The following is a 24,895-nucleotide window of genomic DNA, read 5'->3' on the forward strand; positions in this document are numbered from 1 at the left end:
GCATTGGACACGGTTACTGAGATATGATTCTACCCACTGCAGTGCACTTAGAGACAGTTCAGTGTCATTGTTTACGTTCAGTGCCTCCAAAATGGCCGACTTCCGGATTGATGACACGTCGTGAAAACCCTCTATAGAGTAAATCAGTTCGTTTGGTAGAGGGAAATCTAATGGCTGAACTCATGCTACCTTCTTGCTCCTCTAAAGTCCTGTGTTGAGAACTCTGAGTTTCTGCTCAACTGTGAGTATGGATTGATTTATATATTTGACGTTGTGTTTGTTTCATAAGATCATTGATGTTAGCTATTTGCTTTCTTTCTAGAAAGGACATTTTATTTCCACATGTTCTTTTGTGAGGACTGATTGGATACAAGAGGCAGTGAAGTGCAGTTCATGCTGGCAACGAGGCTACAACACATGGCCAGTAACGTGGGGCTGAGGACAACGATTCACTGAATGCTGTTGACTGCGATCTTTTCTCACATTGTGGATTATAGGATTACAACCATTGCATCGCACTCAAGTAGCCTTGTGGATTTGTAACTCATTTCATCTTCATCATCACTTCAACTTATCAAAGACAGGACATTCAACAATAAGTTTACTTCATCTCATTGAGTCATTATTGAAGAGAAAAAGACCTTTGAGTGCTTTGCAGTTTATTTCTATTGTCTGTTTGGCACATGTATTAAGCACTGGTGGGGGAAATAAAAAAAGGTTTAAATGATCATTTGTTCTGTGAAGAGATTTATTTATCATTACATGTCAAAAATCTGTTAAACCACCTCAGAGTAACATCTTTAAAAGAAAGGAGCTGTTACAGTATATTCCCTATATAGTACTATATAGCATGGGGACAAAAGCATACACCGTAAACTGAGAGACAATGGACACAGTTTTTTTAATACATAGAATATTGTCAAACAGTAGACATTGTTTCAATTCTTCCTAATGATTCTACCCCACACTTTAACGTGAAAAGAAAACGTAACCTCTGGATGGCCTTATTCAGCACATTTGAACCAGACAGTTCCCATAACCATGCACTTAAGTTCTACTTAATAACGAGAAATCTACATGTTGTTTTGGGAAAAAGATATTATTCCAACGTACAATCAGGAGTGACGTATTTAACATGATCTTGAGAGCGTGATTTGCAAAGGTGTTGAGAAACCCAGCTTGTAGCAATGTGGCATCAGTATCACATCAATTTAGAAAGAGTCTAGAAAAAGTTCAGGACACTTAGCAGAGAAACAAATAGCATAATCAATGAACCACACAGAATTGGAGCTGTGGATATGTTTCGTTTGTCTTAGGTCCAAATATCTGTGAACAAGAAATATAAATACAGTGATATGTAATAGATTGAAATATGAAATATAGCAGAGTTTTAAAATATGCATAACCAATACATCACTCAACTGAATTAAATGAGGCTGTTTAATAAATAAATAAAATAATTTAATGAATTCCACAGACCTGCCCTCTCTCCAGTGGTCTCCAGAGTCACAGTGCTAAAAGAGAAAAAGAAATTTAGGATAATCAGGCTGTGTATTATTTAGACCAGCATTTGATTCTATACTTAATTAAAGCAGAGGACAGTAAAAACACATAGCTAAGCAAACATGTTTTGATTTAGGACATAATGCAACAAAAAAATGTCATGATACTAAAATATGAAATGTTTTAATCAAATTTAAACACTTTCAATAAATGTTTTTGACTCACCTTGGCAGATGACCCCAGCATCTTCATAGTGCCCACAGTCATGTGATCCCCATGCATTTGATGAACAGTTTGCCAGTGTAGATTCATTCCCACGGCACTGGACATCATCCAACCATATTTGTCCAGAACCTTGTCCAAAATAAGCAACACTCTTTGCCTCTATAACACTCCCACAGCCCAGTTCTCTACACACCACTGCTGCGTCTAAAGAGTCCCACAGATCATCACACACTGTTCCCCATATTCCATTGTGGAGAACCTCCACTCTTCCAGAACAGAGATTGGTTCCATTCACCAACTTGACCGCTATTAATTACAAAACAATATAAAGAGAGAAAAACAGGTCATTAGGTTTTTCGTTTGTCAATTTGTGTTTGATTGTTTGTTTGTTTGTTTGTTTGTATCTTTGATGAGATAAACAAAGTGGTAATAATAGTGTAGTTTCATCCTCCTCAGCATCATTACCTTTGACTCCTGGCAGTGAGGCAGTCGTGTTCAATCTCGCTGTTGAAGCAGAAAAAAATGAACACACAAATACACAACAATGTTATGTTTAGATGAAGATGTTGACATGTCAGATTGCTTGCAGTGCTTCATGGTTTTCAGTTCAAACTAATTTTTTAGGCTGTTTTACAAGTTGTGTGCAAAGCAGATCTGGTTCTAATTCAAAGGTGTATAATTACCTGTCTGTGGTGCTGCACTAGTTTGTGCCTGGCCTGTTACAGAAAAAGAGAGATGAACAAAGTCTATTAGAGTTCCAGAAGGGATTTCTTCATTTGCATGGTCTTTCCCACACTGAGAGTGATATTCAAACGCATGGTAAACAAAAATTAGATTTCTATTCTCTAAACCATTCGCCTTCAACATGCTAAGAAAGTCGACTGCAAAGATTCCAAGCAATGTCAATGTCTGACATTGAGACCAGGCCAATTAATTTAGCCCATGCCACCAACTGGGCAAAAGTTACAAAGTTCTTAAATAAGCTTAATGTATTCATAAGCTGCCTTCGAGGGCCGATTGCGTCACCGTTGCGAGACAAAGTCTCCTTCAAATGCAGCCTCCAAATGCGTCCTTCGTTTCTTGTGAAGTGAAGTATACAACAGATGGATCCTGGTGGAGTACTGGCACTGGTGGAGCTGGATGATGAGTTATGTGGTCAACCCCTTCCTCCAGTATTTGAATTCAGTTTGGAGAGAATGATTTGTGTGTTCACTTCCTGTGCTCGGGCCCTTCCTCCTCCACTGGTTCCGTCCGGCATCCAAGTCCCCTCCTTTCCATTTGGTCTGCCCAGACCCAAGTCTTCCTCTTCTTCTCCGTCTCCGCCGGTCCTTTCGGGTTCCAACTCATCTTCGTCACAGATGGTACTTAACCCCTTACTAGTCGGCCCCAATTTTGGCAAGTGAAGCATTCATGACATACCCAAAATAAAAAGGTTGCTGCTCTTAAGTCATTCTGAATAGACACATAACCAACATATATTTAGAAAGCCAACCCTTGAGAGTTTACATTTCAAGACTCAAAATTAATCAGACTGTTATTAATATTGAGATATATAAGCTCAAACATAAAAACAAAAACAACAAATATTAAGAACATATTTATTAAATGTATACAAATATTATGTGAATTTAGGATAGCAACTTGAAACCACAACTACAGTAAAGTGTAGCCACAATTGTGGTCATGCTTCATTTAAAATCTGAGGATGATATTTCTAAAATTATGCATTTTATTAAGCCTATTGTGAAACCATGTCAGGAGAGAGTTTAGAGAAGTTTTATAGGATGCTAATATAAGATTCTCATCAAATATTTTATTGCCCTGTAAACACCCATTTACAGTCTCTGACTAATGTCTGGCGAGGAGAACTGGCCCATTCATGTTCTTTTCATTTAATCGACCAACATTTCACACCTATGCCGGTATGAGACTTAATCTTCATTATTCTTTTATCCTTATTCTTTTGTTTGAATTCAGCCATTATAGCCTATATTGGCCATCTAAACCTCTCTGATCCCACCCTACATGATCAATCCATCTATTATATTAAGTCTTGTTAGAAAACAAACAATTCTTGGAACTTTAAATGCGAATTATTTTATTTTTTAAATGATTGTATGAAATGGAATAGCTTCTGCAAGCAGGTGCATTAGCACAAGTAGCCTCGAGCTACATGACACAATTTAATGTATTAATATTACACTTTTATTCAAAGTTCACTTTAAAACAACATCGAGTATTTGTATCATATGCCGGTCGCGGATTAAAATGGTTTCAAGTCATGAAAAGATTTTGAAATATGTTATATTTAGCATTTCAGATGAAGCTATGGGCTAGCCTTTCCTAGCATATGCATTCTGTAAACATTCTGTATTGATATGAAAACCCCAAATCGCACGAAAATCAAACACAAAACACATAATATTTCAATCGTGCATTTATTAGTTCCTTGTTTCGGGTGAAGAGATGTCAGTTTCGCTTTGTTATCACGGATGTCCAGTATGAGGAAGTGTACACATGACGCGTCATGCAGAAGAGGTCACGCTGGACCACGTGAGATGATTGACAGCTGTACAGCGAATGATATAGCTTTGAGGTCAAATGTGACGCGATTCAGGAAGAGAAGACACACATCTCGCTCCGTTCGCTGTCTGAGCTCTTTAGATCGCACATTTCAGTGGTAAATGAATAGAAATGTTATTCTTTATGAAGAAATATTTTACTAGCATGTGATAATTATTAATCATTTCTCCAAATATGCGCACAATTGGACTAATAGCCCTGGCGGATGCTGTATATTGTACGTATTTGAACACAAATAAACCGGAGAACACGAGAATTAATGTTTTATGAGTGATGATTTCTATTCAAAATAACGAACATTACAGATTAATTATTTTGCACTCCTGGCATAAATTAAGAAATTAATATCACTGCAAACCAGTTAAATCATAAACAGTGGTCAAACATCGAAGCTGTAGACTTCAACCTTTCTTATGATGCTGAGTTCGTCCAGATCAAGTAAGAGTGTGATATTTTGACAAGTAATGACTTTTGAACAACACTAATCCGGGATCACCAGTGATCCCTGCCTATCATCTTCAAGTCTCCTTCATCGCCGCCGGTCCTAACCAGCTCAAAGCTTTTGTTGCCACTAATGATACACCCACCTAGCCTCCCTCTCCCACCTCCTCTGCCCAAGCCAGTCAGTCCTTCGGCCCCACCTTTGCTGGCTCTCTTCAGTCCCTCAGCTCCACTATTTGCTCTACCCTGCTTAGACCAGCCTTGGGCTTCAGATTCGCCAGCTCAGCCCAGGGGTGTCGATTCCAGTGCTCCACCTGGGCCTGTCGAGCAGTCGACTCCACCTTGGATCCTCCCTCCCTCGGCTCCACCCGGGACCGTCCACGTTGGTCTGAAATCGCTCTGTCTGCACCACGGACTTCCAACCCTTCCACTGCTACCTACCCCTGACACTTCCCCCAAAGAGATTGCCTCCTCATTAGTCTTCAGGCATCAGGAGCCGCCTTCCGGAGGGGGAGTAATGTCATGTTTAGTCTGTTCTTGTTTCGTTTTTAAGGACTTTTAGCATGTTTCTCTTTTGTTTCCTGCCTCCTCATCATTAGTTGTCATGGCTATTCATTGTTTCATTAATTAGACCATGAATAAATGTGTTTGACTCACCTTGGCAGATGACTCCAGCATCTTCATGGTGCCCACAGTCATGTGATCCCCATGCACTTGATGAACAGTTTGCCAGTGTAGATTCATTCCCACGGCACTGGACATCATCCAACCATATTTGTCCAGAACCTTGTCCAAAATAAGCAACACTCTTTGCCTCTATAACACTCCCACAGCCCAGTTCTCTACACACCACTGCTGCGTCTAAAGAGTCCCACAGATCATCACACACTGTTCCCCATATTCCATTGTGGAGAACCTCCACTCTTCCAGAACAGAGATTAGTTCCATTCACCAACTTGACCGCTATTAATTACAAAACAATATAAAGAGAGAAAAACAGGTCATTAGGTTTTTCGTTTGTCAATTTGTGTTTGTTTGTTTGTTTGTTTGTATCTTTGATGAGATAACAAACTAAGTGGTAATAATAGTGGAGTTTGATCCTCCTCAGCATCATTACCTTTGACTCTTGGCAGTGAGGCAGTCGTGTTCAATCTCGCTGTTGACGCAGAAAAAAATTAACACACAAATACAACACAATGTTATGTTTAGATGAAGATGTTGACATGTCAGATTGCTTGCAGTGCTTCATGGTTTTCAGTTCAAACTAATTTTTTAGGCTGTTTTACAAGTTGTGTGAAAAGCAGATCTGGTTCTAATTCAAAGGTGTATAATTACCTGTCTGTGGTGCTGCACTAGTTTGTGCCTGGCCTGTTACAGAAAAAGAGAGATGAACAAAGTCTATTAGAGTTCCAGAAGGGATTTCTTCATTTGCATGGTCTTTCCCACACTGAGAGTGATATTCAAACGGATGGTAAACAAAATTAGATTTCTATTCTCTAAACCATTCGCCTTCAACATGCTAAGAAAGTCAACTGCAAAGATTCCAAGCATGAAGTGAGTGGAACAAAACTCAATGTCTGAGTTGGAGACCAGGCCAATTAATTTAGCCCATGCCACCACCTGGGCAAAAGTTACAAAGTTCTAAAATAAGCTTAATGTATTCATAAGCTGCCTTCGAGGGCCGATTGCGTCACCGTTGCGAGACAAAGTCTCCTTCAAATGCAGCCTCCAAATGCGTCCTTCGTTTCCTGTGAAGTGAAGTATACAACAGATGGATCCTGGTGGAGTACTGGCACTGGTGGAGCTGGATGATGAGTTATGTGGTCAACCCCTTCCTCCAGTATTTGAATTCAGTTTGGAGAGAATGATTTGTGTGTTCACTTCCTGTGCTCGGGCCCTTCCTCCTCCACTGGTTCCGTCTGGCATCCAAGTCCCCTCCTTTCCATTTGGTCTGCCCAGACCCAAGTCTTCCTCTTCTTCTCCGTCTCCGCCGGTCCTTTCGGGTTCCAACTCATCTTCGTCACAGATGGTACTTAATCATCTTCAAGTCTCCTTCATCGTCGCCGGTCCTAACCAGCTCAAAGCTTTTGTTGCCACTAATGATACGCCCACCTAGCCTCCCTCTCCCACCTCCTCTGCCCAAGCCAGTCAGTCCTTCGGCCCCACCTTTGCTGGCACTCTTCAGTCCCTCAGCTCCACTATTTGGTCTACCCTGCTTAGACCAGCCTTGGGCTTCAGATTCGCCAGCTCAGCCCAGGGGTGTCGATTCCAGTGCTCCACCTGGGCCTGTCGAGCAGTCGACTCCACCTTGGATCCTCCCTCCCTCGGCTCCATCCGGGACCGTCCACATTGGTCTGAAATCGCTCTGTCTGCACCACGGACTTCCAACCCTTCCGCTGCTACCTGCCCTGACATTTTTCCCCAAAGAGATTGCCTCCTCATTAGTCTTCAGGCATCAGGAGCCGCCTTCCGGAGGGGGAGTAATGTCATGTTTAGTCTGTTCTTGTTTCGTTTTTAAGGACTTTTAGCATGTTTCTCTTTTGTTTCCTGCCTCCTCATCATTAGTTGTCATGGCTATTCATTGTTTCATTAATTAGAGCATGAATAAATGCGTTTGACTCACCTTGGCAGATGACACCAGCATCTTCATTGTGCCCACAGTTATGTGATCCCCATGCATTTGATGAACAGTTTGCCAGTGTAGATTCATTCCCACGGCACTGGACATCATCCAACCATATTTGTCCAGAACCTTGTCCAAAATAAGCAACACTCTTTGCCTCTATAACACTCCCACAGCCCAGTTCTCTACACACCACTGCTGCGTCTAAAGAGTCCCACAGATCATCACACACTGTTCCCCATATTCCATTGTGGAGAACCTCCACTCTACCAGAACAGAGATTGGTTCCATTCACCAACTTGACAGCTATTAATTACAAAACAATATAAAGAGAGAAAAACAGGTCATTAGGTTCTTCGTTTGTCAATTTGTGTTTGTTTGTTTGTTTGTTTGTATCTTTGATGAGATAACAAACAAAGTGGTAATAATAGTGGAGTTTGATCCTCCTCAGCATCATTACCTTTGACTCCTGGCAGTGAGGCAGTCGTGTTCAATCTCGCTGTTGACGCAGAAAAAATGAACACACAAATACACAACAATGTTATGTTTAGATGAAGATGTTGACATGTCAGATTGCTTGCAGTGCTTCATGGTTTTCAGTTCAAACTAATTTTTTAGGCTGTTTTACAAGTTGTGTGAAAAGCAGATCTGGTTCTAATTCAAGGGTGTATAATTACCTGTCTGTGGTGCTGCACTAGTTTGTGCCTGGCCTGTTACAGAAAAAGAGAGATGAACAAAGTCTATTAGAGTTCCAGAAGGGATTTCTTCATTTGCATGGTCTTTCCCACACTGAGAGTGATATTCAAACGGATGGTAAACAAAATTAGATTTCTATTCTCTAAACCATTCGCCTTCAACATGCTAAGAAAGTCGACTGCAAAGATTCCAAGCATGAAGTGAGTGGAACAAAACTCAATGTCTGACATTGAGACCAGGCCAATTAATTTAGCCCATGCCACCAACTGGGCAAAAGTTACAAAGTTCTAAAATAAGCTTAATGTATTCATAAGCTGCCTTCGACGGCCGATTGCGTCACCGTTGCGAGACAAAGTCTCCTTCAAATGCAGCCTCCAAATGCGTCCTTCGTTTCCTGTGAAGTGAAGTATACAACAGATGGATCCTGGTGGAGTACTGGCACTGGTGGAGCTGGATGATGAGTTACGTGGTCAACCCCTTCCTCCAGTATTTGAATTCAGTTTGGAGAGAATGATTTGTGTGTTCACTTCCTGTGCTCGGGCCCTTCCTCCTCCACTGGTTCCGTCCGGCATCCAAGTCCCCTCCTTTCCATTTGGTCTGCCCAGACCCAAGTCTTCCTCTTCTTCTCCGTCTCCGCCGGTCCATTCGGGTTCCAACTCATCTTCGTCACAGATGGTACTTTCCATCTTCAAGTCTCCTTCATCGCCGCCAGTCCTAATCAGCTCAAAGCTTTTGTTGCCACTAATGATACGCCCACCTAGCATCCCTCTCCCACCTCCTCTGCCCAAGCCAGTCAGTCCTTCGGCCCCACCTTTGCTGGCTCTCTTCAGTCCCTCAGCTCCACTATTTGCTCTACCCTGCTTAGACCAGCCTTGGGCTTCAGATTCGCCAGCTCAGCCCAAGGGTGTCGATTCCAGTGCTCCACCTGGGCCTGTCGAGCAGTCGACTCCACCTTGGATCCTCCCTCCCTCGGCTCCACCCGGGACCGTCCACGTTGGTCTGAAATTGCTCTGTCTGCACCACGGACTTCCAACCCTTCCGCTGCTACCTGCCCTGACACTTCCCCCAAAGAGATTGCCTCCTCATTAGTCTTCAGGCATCAGGAGCCGCCTTCCGGAGGGGGAGTAATGTCATGTTTAGTCTGTTCTTGTTTCGTTTTTAAGGACTTTTAGCATGTTTCTCTTTTGTTTCCTGCCTCCTCATCATTAGTTGTCATGGCTATTCATTGTTTCATTAATTAGACCATGAATAAATGTGTTTGACTCACCTTGGCAGATGACTCCAGCATCTTCATGGTGCCCACAGTCATGTGATCCCCATGCATTTGATGAACAGTTTGCCAGTGTAGATTCATTCCCACGGCACTGGACATCATCCAACCATATTTGTCCAGAACCTTGTCCAAAAAAAGCAACACTCTTTGCCTCTATAACACTCCCACAGCCCAGTTCTCTACACACCACTGCTGCGTCTAAAGAGTCCCACAGATCATCACACACTGTTCCCCATATTCCATTGTGGAGAACCTCCACTCTTCCAGAACAGAGATTGGTTCCATTCACCAACTTGACCGCTATTAATAACAAAACAATATAAAGAGAGAAAAACAGGTCATTAGGTTTTCGTTTGTCAATTTGTGTTTGTTTGTTTGTTTGAATCTTTGATGAGATAACAAACAAAGTGGTAATAATAGTGGAGTTTCATCCTCCTCAGCATCATTACCTTTGACTCCTGGCAGTGAGCCAGTCGTGTTCAATCTCGCTGTTGAAGCAGAAAAAATGAACACACAAATACACAACAATGTTATGTTTAGATGAAGATGTTGACATGTCAGATTGCTTGCAGTGCTTCATGGTTTTCAGTTCAAACTAATTTTTTAGGCTGTTTTACAAGTTGTGTGAAAAGCAGATCTGGTTCTAATTCAAAGGTGTATAATTACCTGTCTGTGGTGCTGCACTAGTTTGTGCCTGGCCTGTTACAGAAAAAGAGAGATGGACAAAGTCTATTAGAGTTCCAGAAGGGATTTCTTCATTTGCATGGTCTTTCCCACACTGAGAGTGATATTCAAACGGATGGTAAACAAAATTAGATTTCTATTCTCTAAACCATTCGCCTTCAACATGCTAAGAAAGTCGACTGCAAAGATTCCAAGCAATGTCAATGTCTGACATTGAGACCAGGCCAATTAATTTAGCCCATGCCACCAACTGGGCAAAAGTTACAAAGTTCTAAAATAAGCTTAATGTACTCATAAGCTGCCTTCGAGGGCCGATTGCGTCACCGTTGCGAGACAAAGTCTCCTTCAAATGCAGCCTCCAAATGCGTCCTTCGTTTCTTGTAAAGTGAAGTATACAACAGATGGATCCTGGTGGAGTACTGGCACTGGTGGAGCTGGATGATGAGTTATGTGGTCAACCCCTTCCTCCAGTATTTGAATTCAGTTTGGAGAGAATGATTTGTGTGTTCACTTCCTGTGCTCGGGCCCTTCCTCCTCCACTGGTTCCGTCCGGCATCCAAGTCCCCTCCTTTCCATTTGGTCTGCCCAGACCCAAGTCTTCCTCTTCTTCTCCGTCTCCGCGGGTCCATTCGGGTTCCAACTCATCTTCGTCACAGATGGTACTTTCCATCTTCAAGTCTCCTTCATCGCCGCCGGTCCTAATCAGCTCAAAGCTTTTGTTGCCACTAATGATACGCCCACCTAGCCTCCCTCTCCCACCTCCTCTGCCCAAGCCAGTCAGTCCTTCGGCCCCACCTTTGCTGGCTCTCTTCAGTCCCTCAGCTCCACTATTTGCTCTACCCTGCTTAGACCAGCCTTGGGCTTCAGATTCGCCAGCTCAGCCCAGGGGTGTCGATTCCAGTGCTCCACCTCTGCCTGTCGAGCAGTCGACTCCACCTTGGATCCTCCCTCCCTCGGCTCCACCCGGGACCGTCCACGTTGGTCTGAAATCGCTCTGTCTGCACCACGGACTTCCAACCCTTCCGCTGCTACCTGCCCTGACACTTCCCCCAAAGAGATTGCCTCCTCATTAGTCTTCAGGCATCAGGAGCCGCCTTCCGGAGGGGGAGTAATGTCATGTTTAGTCTGTTCTTGTTTCGTATTTAAGGACTTTTAGCATGTTTCTCTTTTGTTTCCTGCCTCCTCATCATTAGTTGTCATGGCTATTCATTGTTTCATTAATTAGACCATGAATAAATGTGTTTGACTCACCTTGGCAGATGACTCCAGCATCTTCATGGTGCCCACAGTCATGTGATCCCCATGCATTTGATGAACAGTTTGCCAGTGTAGATTCATTCCCACGGCACTGGACATCATCCAACCATATTTGTCCAGAACCTTGTCCAAAAAAAGCAACACTCTTTGCCTCTATAACACTCCCACAGCCCAGTTCTCTACACACCACTGCTGCGTCTAAAGAGTCCCACAGATCATCACACACTGTTCCCCATATTCCATTGTGGAGAACCTCCACTCTTCCAGAACAGAGATTGGTTCCATTCACCAACTTGACCGCTATTAATAACAAAACAATATAAAGAGAGAAAAACAGGTCATTAGGTTTTTCGTTTGTCAATTTGTGTTTGTTTGTTTGTTTGGATCTTTGATGAGATAACAAACAAAGTGGTAATAATAGTGGAGTTTCATCCTCCTCAGCATCATTACCTTTGACTCCTGGCAGTGAGCCAGTCGTGTTCAATCTCGCTGTTGAAGCAGAAAAAATGAACACACAAATACACAACAATTTTATGTTTAGATGAAGATGTTGACATGTCAGATTGCTTGCAGTGCTTCATGGTTTTCAGTTCAAACTAATTTTTTAGGCTGTTTTACAAGTTGTGTGAAAAGCAGATCTGGTTCTAATTCAAAGGTGTATAATTACCTGTCTGTGGTGCTGCACTAGTTTGTGCCTGGCCTGTTACAGAAAAAGAGAGATGAACAAAGTCTATTAGAGTTCCAGAAGGGATTTCTTCATTTGCATGGTCTTTCCCACACTGAGAGTGATATTCAAACGGATGGTAAACAAAATTAGATTTCTATTCTCTAAACCATTCGCCTTTAACATGCTAAGAAAGTCAACTGCAAAGATTCCAAGCATGAAGTGAGTGGAACAAAACTCAATGTCTGACATTGAGACCAGGCCAATTAATTTAGCCCATGCCACCAACTGGGCAAAAGTTACAAAGTTCTAAAATAAGCTTAATGTACTCATAAGCTGCCTTCGAGGGCCGATTGCGTCACCGTTGCGAGACAAAGTCTCCTTCAAATGCAGCCTCCAAATGCGTCCTTCGTTTCTTGTGAAGTGAAGTATACAACAGATGGATCCTGGTGGAGTACTGGCACTTGTGGAGCTGGATGATGAGTTATGTGGTCAACCCCTTCCTCCAGTATTTGAATTCAGTTTGGAGAGAATGATTTGTGTGTTCACTTCCTGTGCTCGGGCCCTTCCTCCTCCACTGGTTCCGTCCGGCATCCAAGTCCCCTCCTTTCCATTTGGTCTGCCCAGACCCAAGTCTTCCTCTTCTTCTCCGTCTCCGCCGGTCCATTCGGGTTCCAACTCATCTTCGTCACAGATGGTACTTTCCATCTTCAAGTCTCCTTCATCGCCGCCGGTCCTAATCAGCTCAAAGCTTTTGTTGCCACTAATGATACGCCCACCTAGCCTCCCTCTCCCACCTCCTCTGCCCAAGCCAGTCAGTCCTTCGGCCCCACCTTTGCTGGCTCTCTTCAGTCCCTCAGCTCCACTATTTGCTCTACCCTGCTTAGACCAGCCTTGGGCTTCAGATTCGCCAGCTCAGCCCAGGGGTGTCGATTCCAGTGCTCCACCTCTGCCTGTCGAGCAGTCGACTCCACCTTGGATCCTCCCTCCCTCGGCTCCACCCGAGACCGTCCACGTTGGTCTGAAATCGCTCTGTCTGCACCACGGACTTCCAACCCTTCCGCTGCTACCTGCCCTGACACTTCCCCCAAAGAGATTGCCTCCTCATTAGTCTTCAGGCATCAGGAGCCGCCTTCCGGAGGGGGAGTAATGTCATGTTTAGTCTGTTCTTGTTTCGTTTTTAAGGACTTTTAGCATGTTTCTCTTTTGTTTCCTACCTCCTCATCATTAGTTGTCATGGCTATTCATTGTTTCATTAATTAGACCATGAATAAATGTGTTTGACTCACCTTGGCAGATGACTCCAGCATCTTCATGGTGCCCACAGTCATGTGATCCCCATGCATTTGATGAACAGTTTGCCAGTGTAGATTCATTCCCACGGCACTGGACATCATCCAACCATATTTGTCCAGAACCTTGTCCAAAAAAAGCAACACTCTTTGCCTCTATAACACTCCCACAGCCCAGTTCTCTACACACCACTGCTGCGTCTAAAGAGTCCCACAGATCATCACACACTGTTCCCCATATTCCATTGTGGAGAACCTCCACTCTTCCAGAACAGAGATTGGTTCCATTCACCAACTTGACCGCTATTAATAACAAAACAATATAAAGAGAGAAAAACAGGTCATTAGGTTTTTCGTTTGTCAATTTGTGTTTGTTTGTTTGTTTGTATCTTTGATGAGATAAACAAAGTGGTAATAATAGTGGAGTTTCATCCTCCTCAGCATCATTACCTTTGACTCCTGGCAGTGAGGCAGTCGTGTTCAATCTCGCTGTTGAAGCAGAAAAAATGAACACACAAATACACAACAATGTTATGTTTAGATGAAGATGTTGACATGTCAGATTGCTTGCAGTGCTTCATGGTTTTTAGTTCAAACTAATTTTTTAGGCTGTTTTACAAGTTGTGTGAAAAGCAGATCTGGTTCTAATTCAAAGGTGTATAATTACCTGTCTGTGGTGCTGCACTAGTTTGTGCCTGGCCTGTTACAGAAAAAGAGAGATGAACAAAGTCTATTAGAGTTCCAGAAGGGATTTCTTCATTTGCATGGTCTTTCCCACACTGAGAGTGATATTCAAACGGATGGTAAACAAAATTAGATTTCTATTCTCTAAACCATTCGCCTTCAACATGCTAAGAAAGTCGACTGCAAAGATTCCAAGCAATGTCAATGTCTGACATTGAGACCAGGCCAATTAATTTAGCCCATGCCACCAACTGGGCAAAAGTTACAAAGTTCTAAAATAAGCTTAATGTATTCATAAGCTGCCTTCGAGGGCCGATTGCGTCACCGTTGCGAGACAAAGTCTCCTTCAAATGCAGCCTCCAAATGCGTCCTTCGTTTCTTGTGAAGTGAAGTATACAACAGATGCATCCTGGTGGAGTATTGGCACTGGTGGAGCTGGATGATGAGTTATGTGGTCAACCCCTTCCTCCAGTATTTGAATTCAGTTTGGAGAGAATGATTTGTGTGTTCACTTCCTGTGCTCGGGCCCTTCCTCCTCCACTGGTTCCGTCCGGCATCCAAGTCCCCTCCTTTCCATTTGGTCTGCCCCGACCCAAGTCTACCTCTTCTTCTCCGTCTCCGCCGGTCCATTCGGGTTCCAACTCATCTTCGTCACAGATGGTACTTTCCATCTTCAAGTCTCCTTCATCGTCGCCGGTCCTAATCAGCTCAAAGCTTTTGTTGCCACTAATGATACGCCCACCTAGCCTCCCTCTCCCACCTCCTCTGCCCAAGCCAGTCAGTCCTTCGGCCCCACCTTTGCTGGCTCTCTTCAGTCCCTCAGCTCCACTATTTGCTCTACCCTGCTTAGACCAGCCTTGGGCTTCAGATTCGCCAGCTCAGCCCAGGGGTGTCGATTCCAGTGCTCCACCTCGGCCTGTCGAGCAGTCGACTCCACCTTGGATCCTCCCTCCCTCGGCTCCACCCGGGACCGTCCACGTTGGTCTGAAATCGCTCTGTCTGCACCACGGACTTCCAACCCTTCCGCTGCTACCTGCCCTGACACTTCCCCCAAAGAGATTGCCTCCTCATTAGTCTTCAGGCATCAGGAGCCGCCTTCCGGAGGGGGAGTAATGTCATATTTAGTCTGTTCTTGTTTCATTTTTAAGGACTTTAGCATGTTTATCTTTTGTTTCCTGCCTCCTCATCATTAGTTGTCATGGCTATTCATTGTTTCATTAATTAGAGCATGAATAAATGTGTTTGACTCACCTTGGCAGATGACCCCAGCATCTTCATTGTGCCCACAGTTATGTGATCCCCATGCATTTGATGAACAGTTTGCCAGTGTAGATTCATTCCCACGGCACTGGACATCATCCAACCATATTTGTCCAGAACCTTGTCCAAAATAAGCAACACTCTTTGCCTCTATAACACTCCCACAGCCCAGTTCTCTACACACCACTGCTGCGTCTAAAGAGTCCCACAGATCATCACACACTGTTCCCCATATTCCATTGTGGAGAACCTCCACTCTTCCAGAACAGAGATTGGTTCCATTCACCAACTTGACCGCTATTAATTACAAAACAATATAAAGAGAGAAAAACAGGTCATTAGGTTTTTCGTTTGTCAATTTGTGTTTGATTGTTTGTTTGTTTGTATCTTTGATGAGATAAACAAAGTGGTAATAATAGTGGAGTTTGATCCTCCTCAGCATCATTACCTTTGACTCCTGGCAGTGAGGCAGTCGTGTTCAATCTCGCTGTTGAAGCAGAAAAAAATGAACACACAAATACACAACAATGTTATGTTTAGATGAAGATGTTGACATGTCAGATTGCTTGCAGTGCTTCATGGTTTTCAGTTCAAACTAATTTTTTAGGCTGTTTTACAAGTTGTGTGCAAAGCAGATCTGGTTCTAATTCAAAGGTGTATAATTACCTGTCTGTGGTGCTGCACTAGTTTGTGCCTGGCCTGTTACAGAAAAAGAGAGATGAACAAAGTCTATTAGAGTTCCAGAAGGGATTTCTTCATTTGCATGGTCTTTCCCACACTGAGAGTGATTTTCAAACGGATGGTAAACAAAAATTAGATTTCTATTCTCTAAACCATTCGCCTTCAACATGCTAAGAAAGTCAACTGCAAAGATTCCAAGCATGAAGTGAGTGGAACAAAACTCAATGTCTGACATTGAGACCAGGCCAATTAATTTAGCCCATGCCACCAACTGGGCAAAAGTTACAAAGTTCTAAAATAAGCTTAATGTACTCATAAGCTGCCTTCGAGGGCCGATTGCGTCACCGTTGCGAGACAAAGTCTCCTTCAAATGCAGCCTCCAAATGCGTCCTTCGTTTCTTGTGAAGTGAAGTATACAACAGATGGATCCTGGTGGAGTACTGGCACTTGTGGAGCTGGATGATGAGTTATGTGGTCAACCCCTTCCTCCAGTATTTGAATTCAGTTTGGAGAGAATGATTTGTGTGTTCACTTCCTGTGCTCGGGCCCTTCCTCCTCCACTGGTTCCGTCCGGCATCCAAGTCCCCTCCTTTCCATTTGGTCTGCCCAGACCCAAGTCTTCCTCTTCTTCTCCGTCTCCGCCGGTCCATTCGGGTTCCAACTCATCTTCGTCACAGATGGTACTTTCCATCTTCAAGTCTCCTTCATCGCCGCCGGTCCTAATCAGCTCAAAGCTTTTGTTGCCACTAATGATACGCCCACCTAGCCTCCCTCTCCCACCTCCTCTGCCCAAGCCAGTCAGTCCTTCGGCCCCACCTTTGCTGGCTCTCTTCAGTCCCTCAGCTCCACTATTTGCTCTACCCTGCTTAGACCAGCCTTGGGCTTCAGATTCGCCAGCTCAGCCCAGGGGTGTCGATTCCAGTGCTCCACCTCTGCCTGTCGAGCAGTCGACTCCACCTTGGATCCTCCCTCCCTCGGCTCCACCCGAGACCGTCCACGTTGGTCTGAAATCGCTCTGTCTGCACCACGGACTTCCAACCCTTCCGCTGCTACCTGCCCTGACACTTCCCCCAAAGAGATTGCCTCCTCATTAGTCTTCAGGCATCAGGAGCCGCCTTCCGGAGGGGGAGTAATGTCATGTTTAGTCTGTTCTTGTTTCGTTTTTAAGGACTTTTAGCATGTTTCTCTTTTGTTTCCTGCCTCCTCATCATTAGTTGTCATGGCTATTCATTGTTTCATTAATTAGACCATGAATAAATGTGTTTGACTCACCTTGGCAGATGACTCCAGCATCTTCATGGTGCCCACAGTCATGTGATCCCCATGCATTTGATGAACAGTTTGCCAGTGTAGATTCATTCCCACGGCACTGGACATCATCCAACCATATTTGTCCAGAACCTTGTCCAAAAAAAGCAACACTCTTTGCCTCTATAACACTCCCACAGCCCAGTTCTCTACACACCACTGCTGCGTCTAAAGAGTCCCACAGATCATCACACACTGTTCCCCATATTCCATTGTGGAGAACCTCCACTCTTCCAGAACAGAGATTGGTTCCATTCACCAACTTGACCGCTATTAATAACAAAACAATATAAAGAGAGAAAAACAGGTCATTAGGTTTTTCGTTTGTCAATTTGTGTTTGTTTGTTTGTTTGGATCTTTGATGAGATAACAAACAAAGTGGTAATAATAGTGGAGTTTCATCCTCCTCAGCATCATTACCTTTGACTCCTGGCAGTGAGCCAGTCGTGTTCAATCTCGCTGTTGAAGCAGAAAAAATGAACACACAAATACACAACAATTTTATGTTTAGATGAAGATGTTGACATGTCAGATTGCTTGCAGTGCTTCATGGTTTTCAGTTCAAACTAATTTTTTAGGCTGTTTTACAAGTTGTGTGAAAAGCAGATCTGGTTCTAATTCAAAGGTGTATAATTACCTGTCTGTGGTGCTGCACTAGTTTGTGCCTGGCCTGTTACAGAAAAAGAGAGATGAACAAAGTCTATTAGAGTTCCAGAAGGGATTTCTTCATTTGCATTAGGGGTGGAACGGTACATGTATTTGTATTGAACCGAAACGGTACGGGCGTCACGGTTCGGTGCACGAATTTGCACGGAGAATACACGTACAAATAAAAAAAAAACCTCTTAAATAGCGATAAATTTCGCTCTATTCGCTTTTGGTGTGACTGTGAACGCAGCAATGAACAGGCTGCGATCAAGATTGCAATGCTGGAGTGTGTGTGTGTGTGAGAGAGAGAGAGAGACAGAGAGAGGCGCGGGTGCGAATCGCGCGATCGAACAGTGTGTGTGTGTGTGTGTGCGAGAGAGAGAGAGAGAGAGAGAGAGAGAGAGAGAGAGAGAGGCGCGGGCGCAAATCGCGCTATCGAACAGAGTGTGTGTGTGTGTGTGTGTGTGTGTGTGTGCGTGCGCGTGCGAGAGAGAGAGAGAGGCGCGGGCGCGAATCGCGCGATCGAATAGTGTGTGTGTGTGACAGAGGCACGGGCGATCGAACAGTGGTAACATAAAAACATACTCCGTCATTTTTTTCATACAGGACATCATTAAAACGGCAAATTGTTTACTTATATTTGTGTGCACTTGCAATAAAACACAACATTGTGCTTTTGTCACACTCTAAACTCATGTCAAACTGTAACCTACAACTGTTAACAAAAGTTTTTAATGGTAGTATTATTTTATACGGAAATCAATTATTTATCATTCAGATGAGAATAAAGTTAGGGTTAATTAAAATGAAGGAAAACAAATATATTGATCTGAAATAGCAAATTAATTTTAAATTCATTCAGGTACAATTACCAAACATATCTCATGGTCTTTTCGTCTTTTTAATAATTTAATTAATAAACTAATTATATAAAACTACTGTCGGTGCACTACAAATAAACTGGTTCTATGCCTTTATTAATAAAACGTATATAAAAAATACAAGGCTTAAGACATTTATAAAAAAGCCTTCTGCATTTTTGTTTTGCTATTCACTCCATTGTACCGAAATCGTACCGAACCGTGATGTCTGAACCGAGGTATGAACCGAACCGTGACTTCTGTGTACCGTTCCACCCCTAATTTGCATGGTCTTTCCCACACTGAGAGTGATATTCAAACGGATGGTAAACAAAATTAGATTTCTATTCTCTAAACCATTCGCCTTCAACATGCTAAGAAAGTCGACTGCAAAGATTCCAAGCAATGTCAATGTCTGACATTGAGACCAGGCCAATTAATTTAGCCCATGCCACCAACTGGGCAAAAGTTACAAAGTTCTAAAATAAGCTTAATGTACTCATAAGCTGCCTTCGAGGGCCGATTGCGTCACCGTTGCGAGACAAAGTCTCCTTCAAATGCAGCCTCCAAATGCGTCCTTCGTTTCTTGTGAAGTGAAGTATACAACAGATGCATCCTGGTGGAGTATTGGCACTGGTGGAGCTGGATGATGAGTTATGTGGTCAACCCCTTCCTCCAGTATTTGAATTCAGTTTGGAGAGAATGATTTGTGTGTTCACTTCCTGTGCTCGGGCCCTTCCTCCTCCACTGGTTCCGTCCGGCATCCAAGTCCCCTCCTTTCCATTTGGTCTGCCCAGACCCAAGTCTACCTCTTCTTCTCCGTCTCCGCCGGTCCATTCGGGTTCCAACTCATCTTCGTCACAGATGGTACTTTCCATCTTCAAGTCTCCTTCATCGTCGCCGGTCCTAATCAGCTCAAAGCTTTTGTTGCCACTAATGATATGCCCACCTAGCCTCCCTCTCCCACCTCCTCTGCCCAAGCCAGTCAGTCCTTCGGCCCCACCTTTGCTGGCTCTCTTCAGTCCCTCAGCTCCACTATTTGCTCTACCCTGCTTAGACCAGCCTTGGGCTTCAGATTCGCCAGCTCAGCCCAGGGGTGTCGATTCCAGTGCTCCACCTCTGCCTGTCGAGCAGTCGACTCCACCTTGGATCCTCCCTCCCTCGGCTCCACCCGGGACCGTCCACCTTGGTCTGAAATCGCTCTGTCTGCACCACGGACTTCCAACCCTTCCGCTGCTACCTGCCCTGACACTTCCCCCAAAGAGATTGCCTCCTCATTAGTCTTCAGGCATCAGGAGTCGCCTTCCGGAGGGGGAGTAATGTCATGTTTAGTCTGTTCTTGTTTCGTTTTTAACGACTTTTAGCATGTTTCTCTTTTGTTTCCTACCTCCTCATCATTAGTTGTCATGGCTATTCATTGTTTCATTAATTAGACCATGAATAAATGTGTTTGACTCACCTTGGCAGATGACTCCAGCATCTTCATGGTGCCCACAGTCATGTGATCCCCATGCATTTGATGAACAGTTTGCCAGTGTAGATTCATTCCCACGGCACTGGACATCATCCAACCATATTTGTCCAGAACCTTGTCCAAAAAAAGCAACACTCTTTGCCTCTATAACACTCCCACAGCCCAGTTCTCTACACACCACTGCTGCGTCTAAAGAGTCCCACAGATCATCACACACTGTTCCCCATATTCCATTGTGGAGAACCTCCACTCTTCCAGAACAGAGATTGGTTCCATTCACCAACTTGACCGCTATTAATAACAAAACAATATAAAGAGAGAAAAACAGGTCATTAGGTTTTTCGTTTGTCAATTTGTGTTTGTTTGTTTGTTTGTATCTTTGATGAGATAAACAAAGTGGTAATAATAGTGGAGTTTCATCCTCCTCAGCATCATTACCTTTGACTCCTGGCAGTGAGGCAGTCGTGTTCAATCTCGCTGTTGAAGCAGAAAAAATGAACACACAAATACACAACAATGTTATGTTTAGATGAAGATGTTGACATGTCAGATTGCTTGCAGTGCTTCATGGTTTTTAGTTCAAACTAATTTTTTAGGCTGTTTTACAAGTTGTGTGAAAAGCAGATCTGGTTCTAATTCAAAGGTGTATAATTACCTGTCTGTGGTGCTGCACTAGTTTGTGCCTGGCCTGTTACAGAAAAAGAGAGATGAACAAAGTCTATTAGAGTTCCAGAAGGGATTTCTTCATTTGCATGGTCTTTCCCACACTGAGAGTGATATTCAAACGGATGGTAAACAAAATTAGATTTCTATTCTCTAAACCATTCGCCTTCAACATGCTAAGAAAGTCGACTGCAAAGATTCCAAGCAATGTCAATGTCTGACATTGAGACCAGGCCAATTAATTTAGCCCATGCCACCAACTGGGCAAAAGTTACAAAGTTCTAAAATAAGCTTAATGTATTCATAAGCTGCCTTCGAGGGCCGATTGCGTCACCGTTGCGAGACAAAGTCTCCTTCAAATGCAGCCTCCAAATGCGTCCTTCGTTTCTTGTGAAGTGAAGTATACAACAGATGCATCCTGGTGGAGTATTGGCACTGGTGGAGCTGGATGATGAGTTATGTGGTCAACCCCTTCCTCCAGTATTTGAATTCAGTTTGGAGAGAATGATTTGTGTGTTCACTTCCTGTGCTCGGGCCCTTCCTCCTCCACTGGTTCCGTCCGGCATCCAAGTCCCCTCCTTTCCATTTGGTCTGCCCCGACCCAAGTCTACCTCTTCTTCTCCGTCTCCGCCGGTCCATTCGGGTTCCAACTCATCTTCGTCACAGATGGTACTTTCCATCTTCAAGTCTCCTTCATCGTCGCCGGTCCTAATCAGCTCAAAGCTTTTGTTGCCACTAATGATACGCCCACCTAGCCTCCCTCTCCCACCTCCTCTGCCCAAGCCAGTCAGTCCTTCGGCCCCACCTTTGCTGGCTCTCTTCAGTCCCTCAGCTCCACTATTTGCTCTACCCTGCTTAGACCAGCCTTGGGCTTCAGATTCGCCAGCTCAGCCCAGGGGTGTCGATTCCAGTGCTCCACCTCGGCCTGTCGAGCAGTCGACTCCACCTTGGATCCTCCCTCCCTCGGCTCCACCCGGGACCGTCCACGTTGGTCTGAAATCGCTCTGTCTGCACCACGGACTTCCAACCCTTCCGCTGCTACCTGCCCTGACACTTCCCCCAAAGAGATTGCCTCCTCATTAGTCTTCAGGCATCAGGAGCCGCCTTCCGGAGGGGGAGTAATGTCATATTTAGTCTGTTCTTGTTTCATTTTTAAGGACTTTAGCATGTTTATCTTTTGTTTCCTGCCTCCTCATCATTAGTTGTCATGGCTATTCATTGTTTCATTAATTAGAGCATGAATAAATGTGTTTGACTCACCTTGGCAGATGACCCCAGCATCTTCATTGTGCCCACAGTTATGTGATCCCCATGCATTTGATGAACAGTTTGCCAGTGTAGATTCATTCCCACGGCACTGGACATCATCCAACCATATTTGTCCAGAACCTTGTCCAAAATAAGCAACACTCTTTGCCTCTATAACACTCCCACAGCCCAGTTCTCTACACACCACTGCTGCGTCTAAAGAGTCCCACAGATCATCACACACTGTTCCCCATATTCCATTGTGGAGAACCTCCACTCTTCCAGAACAGAGATTGGTTCCATTCACCAACTTGACCGCTATTAATTACAAAACAATATAAAGAGAGAAAAACAGGTCATTAGGTTTTTCGTTTGTCAATTTGTGTTTGTTAATTTGTATCTTTGATGAGATAACAAAAAAAATGGTAATAATAGTGTAGTTTCATCCTCCTCAGCATCATTACCTTTGACTCCTGGCAGTGAGGCAGTCGTGTTCAATCTCGCTGTTGAAGCAGAAAAAATGAACACACAAATACACAACAATGTTATGTTTAGATGAAGATGTTGACATGTCAGATTGCTTGCAGTGCTTCATGGTTTTCAGTTCAAACTAATTTTTTAGGCTGTTTTACAAGTTGTGTGAAAAGCAGATCTGGTTCTAATTCAAAGGTGTATAATTACCTGTCTGTGGTGCTGCACTAGTTTGTGCCTGGCCTGTTACAGAAAAAGAGAGATGAACAAAGTCTATTAGAGTTCCAGAAGGGATTTCTTCATTTGCATGGTCTTTCCCACACTGAGAGTGATTTTCAAACGGATGGTAAACAAAAATTAGATTTCTATTCTCTAAACCATTCGCCTTCAACATGCTAAGAAAGTCAACTGCAAAGATTCCAAGCATGAAGTGAGTGGAACAAAACTCAATGTCTGACATTGAGACCAGGCCGATTAATTTAGCCCATGCCACCAACTGGGCAAAAGTTACAAAGGTCTAAAATAAGCTTAATGCACTCATAAGCTGCCTTCGAGGGCCGATTGCGTCACCGTTGCGAGACAAAGGCTCCTTCAAATGCAGCCTCCAAATGCGTCCTTCGTTTCCTGTGAAGTGAAGTATACAACAGATGGATCCTGGTGGAGTACTGGCACTGGTGGAGCTGCATGATGAGTTATGTGGTCAACCCCTTCCTCCAGTATTTGAATTCAGTTTGGAGAGAATGATTTTTGTGTTCACTTCCTGTGCTCGGGCCCTTCCTCCTCCACTGGTTCCGTCCAGCATCCAAGTCCCCTCCTTTCCATTTAGTCTGCCCAGACCCAAGTCTACCTCTTCTTCTCCGTCTCCGCCGGTCCATTCGGGTTCCAACTCATCTTCGTCACAGATGGTACTTTCCATCTTCAAGTCTCCTTCATTGCCGCCGGTCCTAACCAGCTCAAAGCTTTTGTTGCCACTTATGATACGCCCACCTAGCCTCCCTCTCCCACCTCCTCTGCCCAAGCCAGTCAGTCCTTCGGCCCCACCTTTGCTGGCTCTCTTCAGTCCCTCAGCTCCACTATTTGCTCTACCCTGCTTAGACCAGCCTTGGGCTTCAGATTCGCCAGCTCAGCCCAGGGGTGTCGATTCCAGTGCTCCACCTCGGCCTGTCGAGCAGTCGACTCCACCTTGGATCCTCCCTCCCTCGGCTCCACCCGGGACCGTCCACGTTGGTCTGAAATCGCTCTGTCTGCACCACGGACTTCCAACCCTTCCGCTGCTACCTGCCCTGACACTTCCCCCAAAGAGATTGCCTCCTCATTAGTCTTCAGGCATCAGGAGCCGCCTTCCGGAGGGGTAGTAATGTCATATTTAGTCTGTTCTTGTTTCATTTTTAAGGACTTTAGCATGTTTCTCTTTTGTTTCCTGCCTCCTCATCATTAGTTGTCATGGCTATTCATTGTTTCATTAATTAGAGCATGAATAAATGTGTTTGACTCACCTTGGCAGATGACCCCAGCATCTTCATTGTGCCCACAGTTATGTGATCCCCATGCATTTGATGAACAGTTTGCCAGTGTAGATTCATTCCCACGGCACTGGACATCATCCAACCATATTTGTCCAGAACCTTGTCCAAAATAAGCAACACTCTTTGCCTCTATAACACTCCCACAGCCCAGTTCTCTACACACCACTGCTGCGTCTAAAGAGTCCCACAGATCATCACACACTGTTCCCCATATTCCATTGTGGAGAACCTCCACTCTTCCAGAACAGAGATTGGTTCCATTCACCAACTTGACCGCTATTAATTACAACACAATATAAAGAGAGAAAAACAGGTCATTAGGTTTTTCGTTTGTCAATTTGTGTTTGTTTGTTTGTTTGTTTGTATCTTTGATGAGATAACAAAAAAAATGGTAATAATAGTGTAGTTTCATCCTCCTCAGCATCATTACCTTTGACTCCTGGCAGTGAGGCAGTCGTGTTCAATCTCGCTGTTGAAGCAGAAAAAATGAACACACAAATACACAACAATGTTATGTTTAGATGAAGATGTTGACATGTCAGATTGCTTGCAGTGCTTCATGGTTTTCAGTTCAAACTAATTTTTTAGGCTTTTTTACAAGTTGTGTGAAAAGCAGATCTGGTTCTAATTCAAAGGTGTATAATTACCTGTCTGGGGTGCTGCACTAGTTTGTGCCTGGCCTGTTACAGAAAAAGAGAGATGAACAAAGTCTATTAGAGTTCCAGAAGGGATTTCTTCATTTGCATGGTCTTTCCCACACTGAGAGTGATTTTCAAACGGATGGTAAACAAAATTTAGATTTCTATTCTCTAAACCATTCACCTTCAACAT

The 24,895-nt window shown here is 43.9% G+C and overlaps 1 protein-coding gene across 1 annotated transcript; it reads right to left on the reverse strand.

Annotated features, from left to right (window-relative positions):
* Nucleotides 1–1,506: 1,506 nt before the first annotated feature.
* Nucleotides 1,507–24,895, reverse strand: LOC130083211 (deleted in malignant brain tumors 1 protein-like). Its single transcript, XM_056248277.1, has 34 exons — nt 24,887–24,895; nt 24,740–24,744; nt 24,495–24,619; nt 24,035–24,340; nt 22,749–22,781; nt 22,532–22,570; nt 22,080–22,385; nt 20,812–20,844; nt 20,595–20,633; nt 20,142–20,447; nt 17,812–17,844; nt 17,595–17,633; nt 17,091–17,444; nt 16,399–16,748; nt 15,852–16,158; nt 15,634–15,672; nt 15,177–15,482; nt 13,909–13,941; nt 13,692–13,730; nt 13,239–13,544; nt 11,953–11,985; nt 11,736–11,774; nt 11,280–11,585; nt 9,339–9,644; nt 8,053–8,085; nt 7,836–7,874; nt 7,376–7,681; nt 6,088–6,120; nt 5,870–5,908; nt 5,410–5,715; nt 2,412–2,444; nt 2,194–2,232; nt 1,729–2,034; nt 1,507–1,514 (listed from the first exon to the last, which is right to left on the reverse strand). The coding sequence occupies exons 1-34, from the start codon at nt 24,893–24,895 to the stop codon at nt 1,507–1,509; spliced, it is 4,833 nt and encodes a 1,610-aa protein (XP_056104252.1).

Source organism: Rhinichthys klamathensis, unplaced genomic scaffold (genome assembly GCF_029890125.1).
Source record: "Rhinichthys klamathensis goyatoka isolate OS25496 unplaced genomic scaffold, OSU_Roscu_1.1 h1tg000054l_1, whole genome shotgun sequence".
NCBI classification, from domain to species: Eukaryota; Metazoa; Chordata; class Actinopteri; order Cypriniformes; family Leuciscidae; genus Rhinichthys; species Rhinichthys klamathensis.

Excerpts from the sequence above, each read along its gene's own strand:
- LOC130083211 (XM_056248277.1), bottom strand. Across the intron at positions 5,909-6,087 it reads TAGTGCAGCACCACAGACAG|CGAGATTGAACACGACTGCC; the intron begins GTAATTATACAC and ends CTGCGTCAACAG. Across the intron at positions 2,233-2,411 it reads TAGTGCAGCACCACAGACAG|CGAGATTGAACACGACTGCC; the intron begins GTAATTATACAC and ends CTGCTTCAACAG.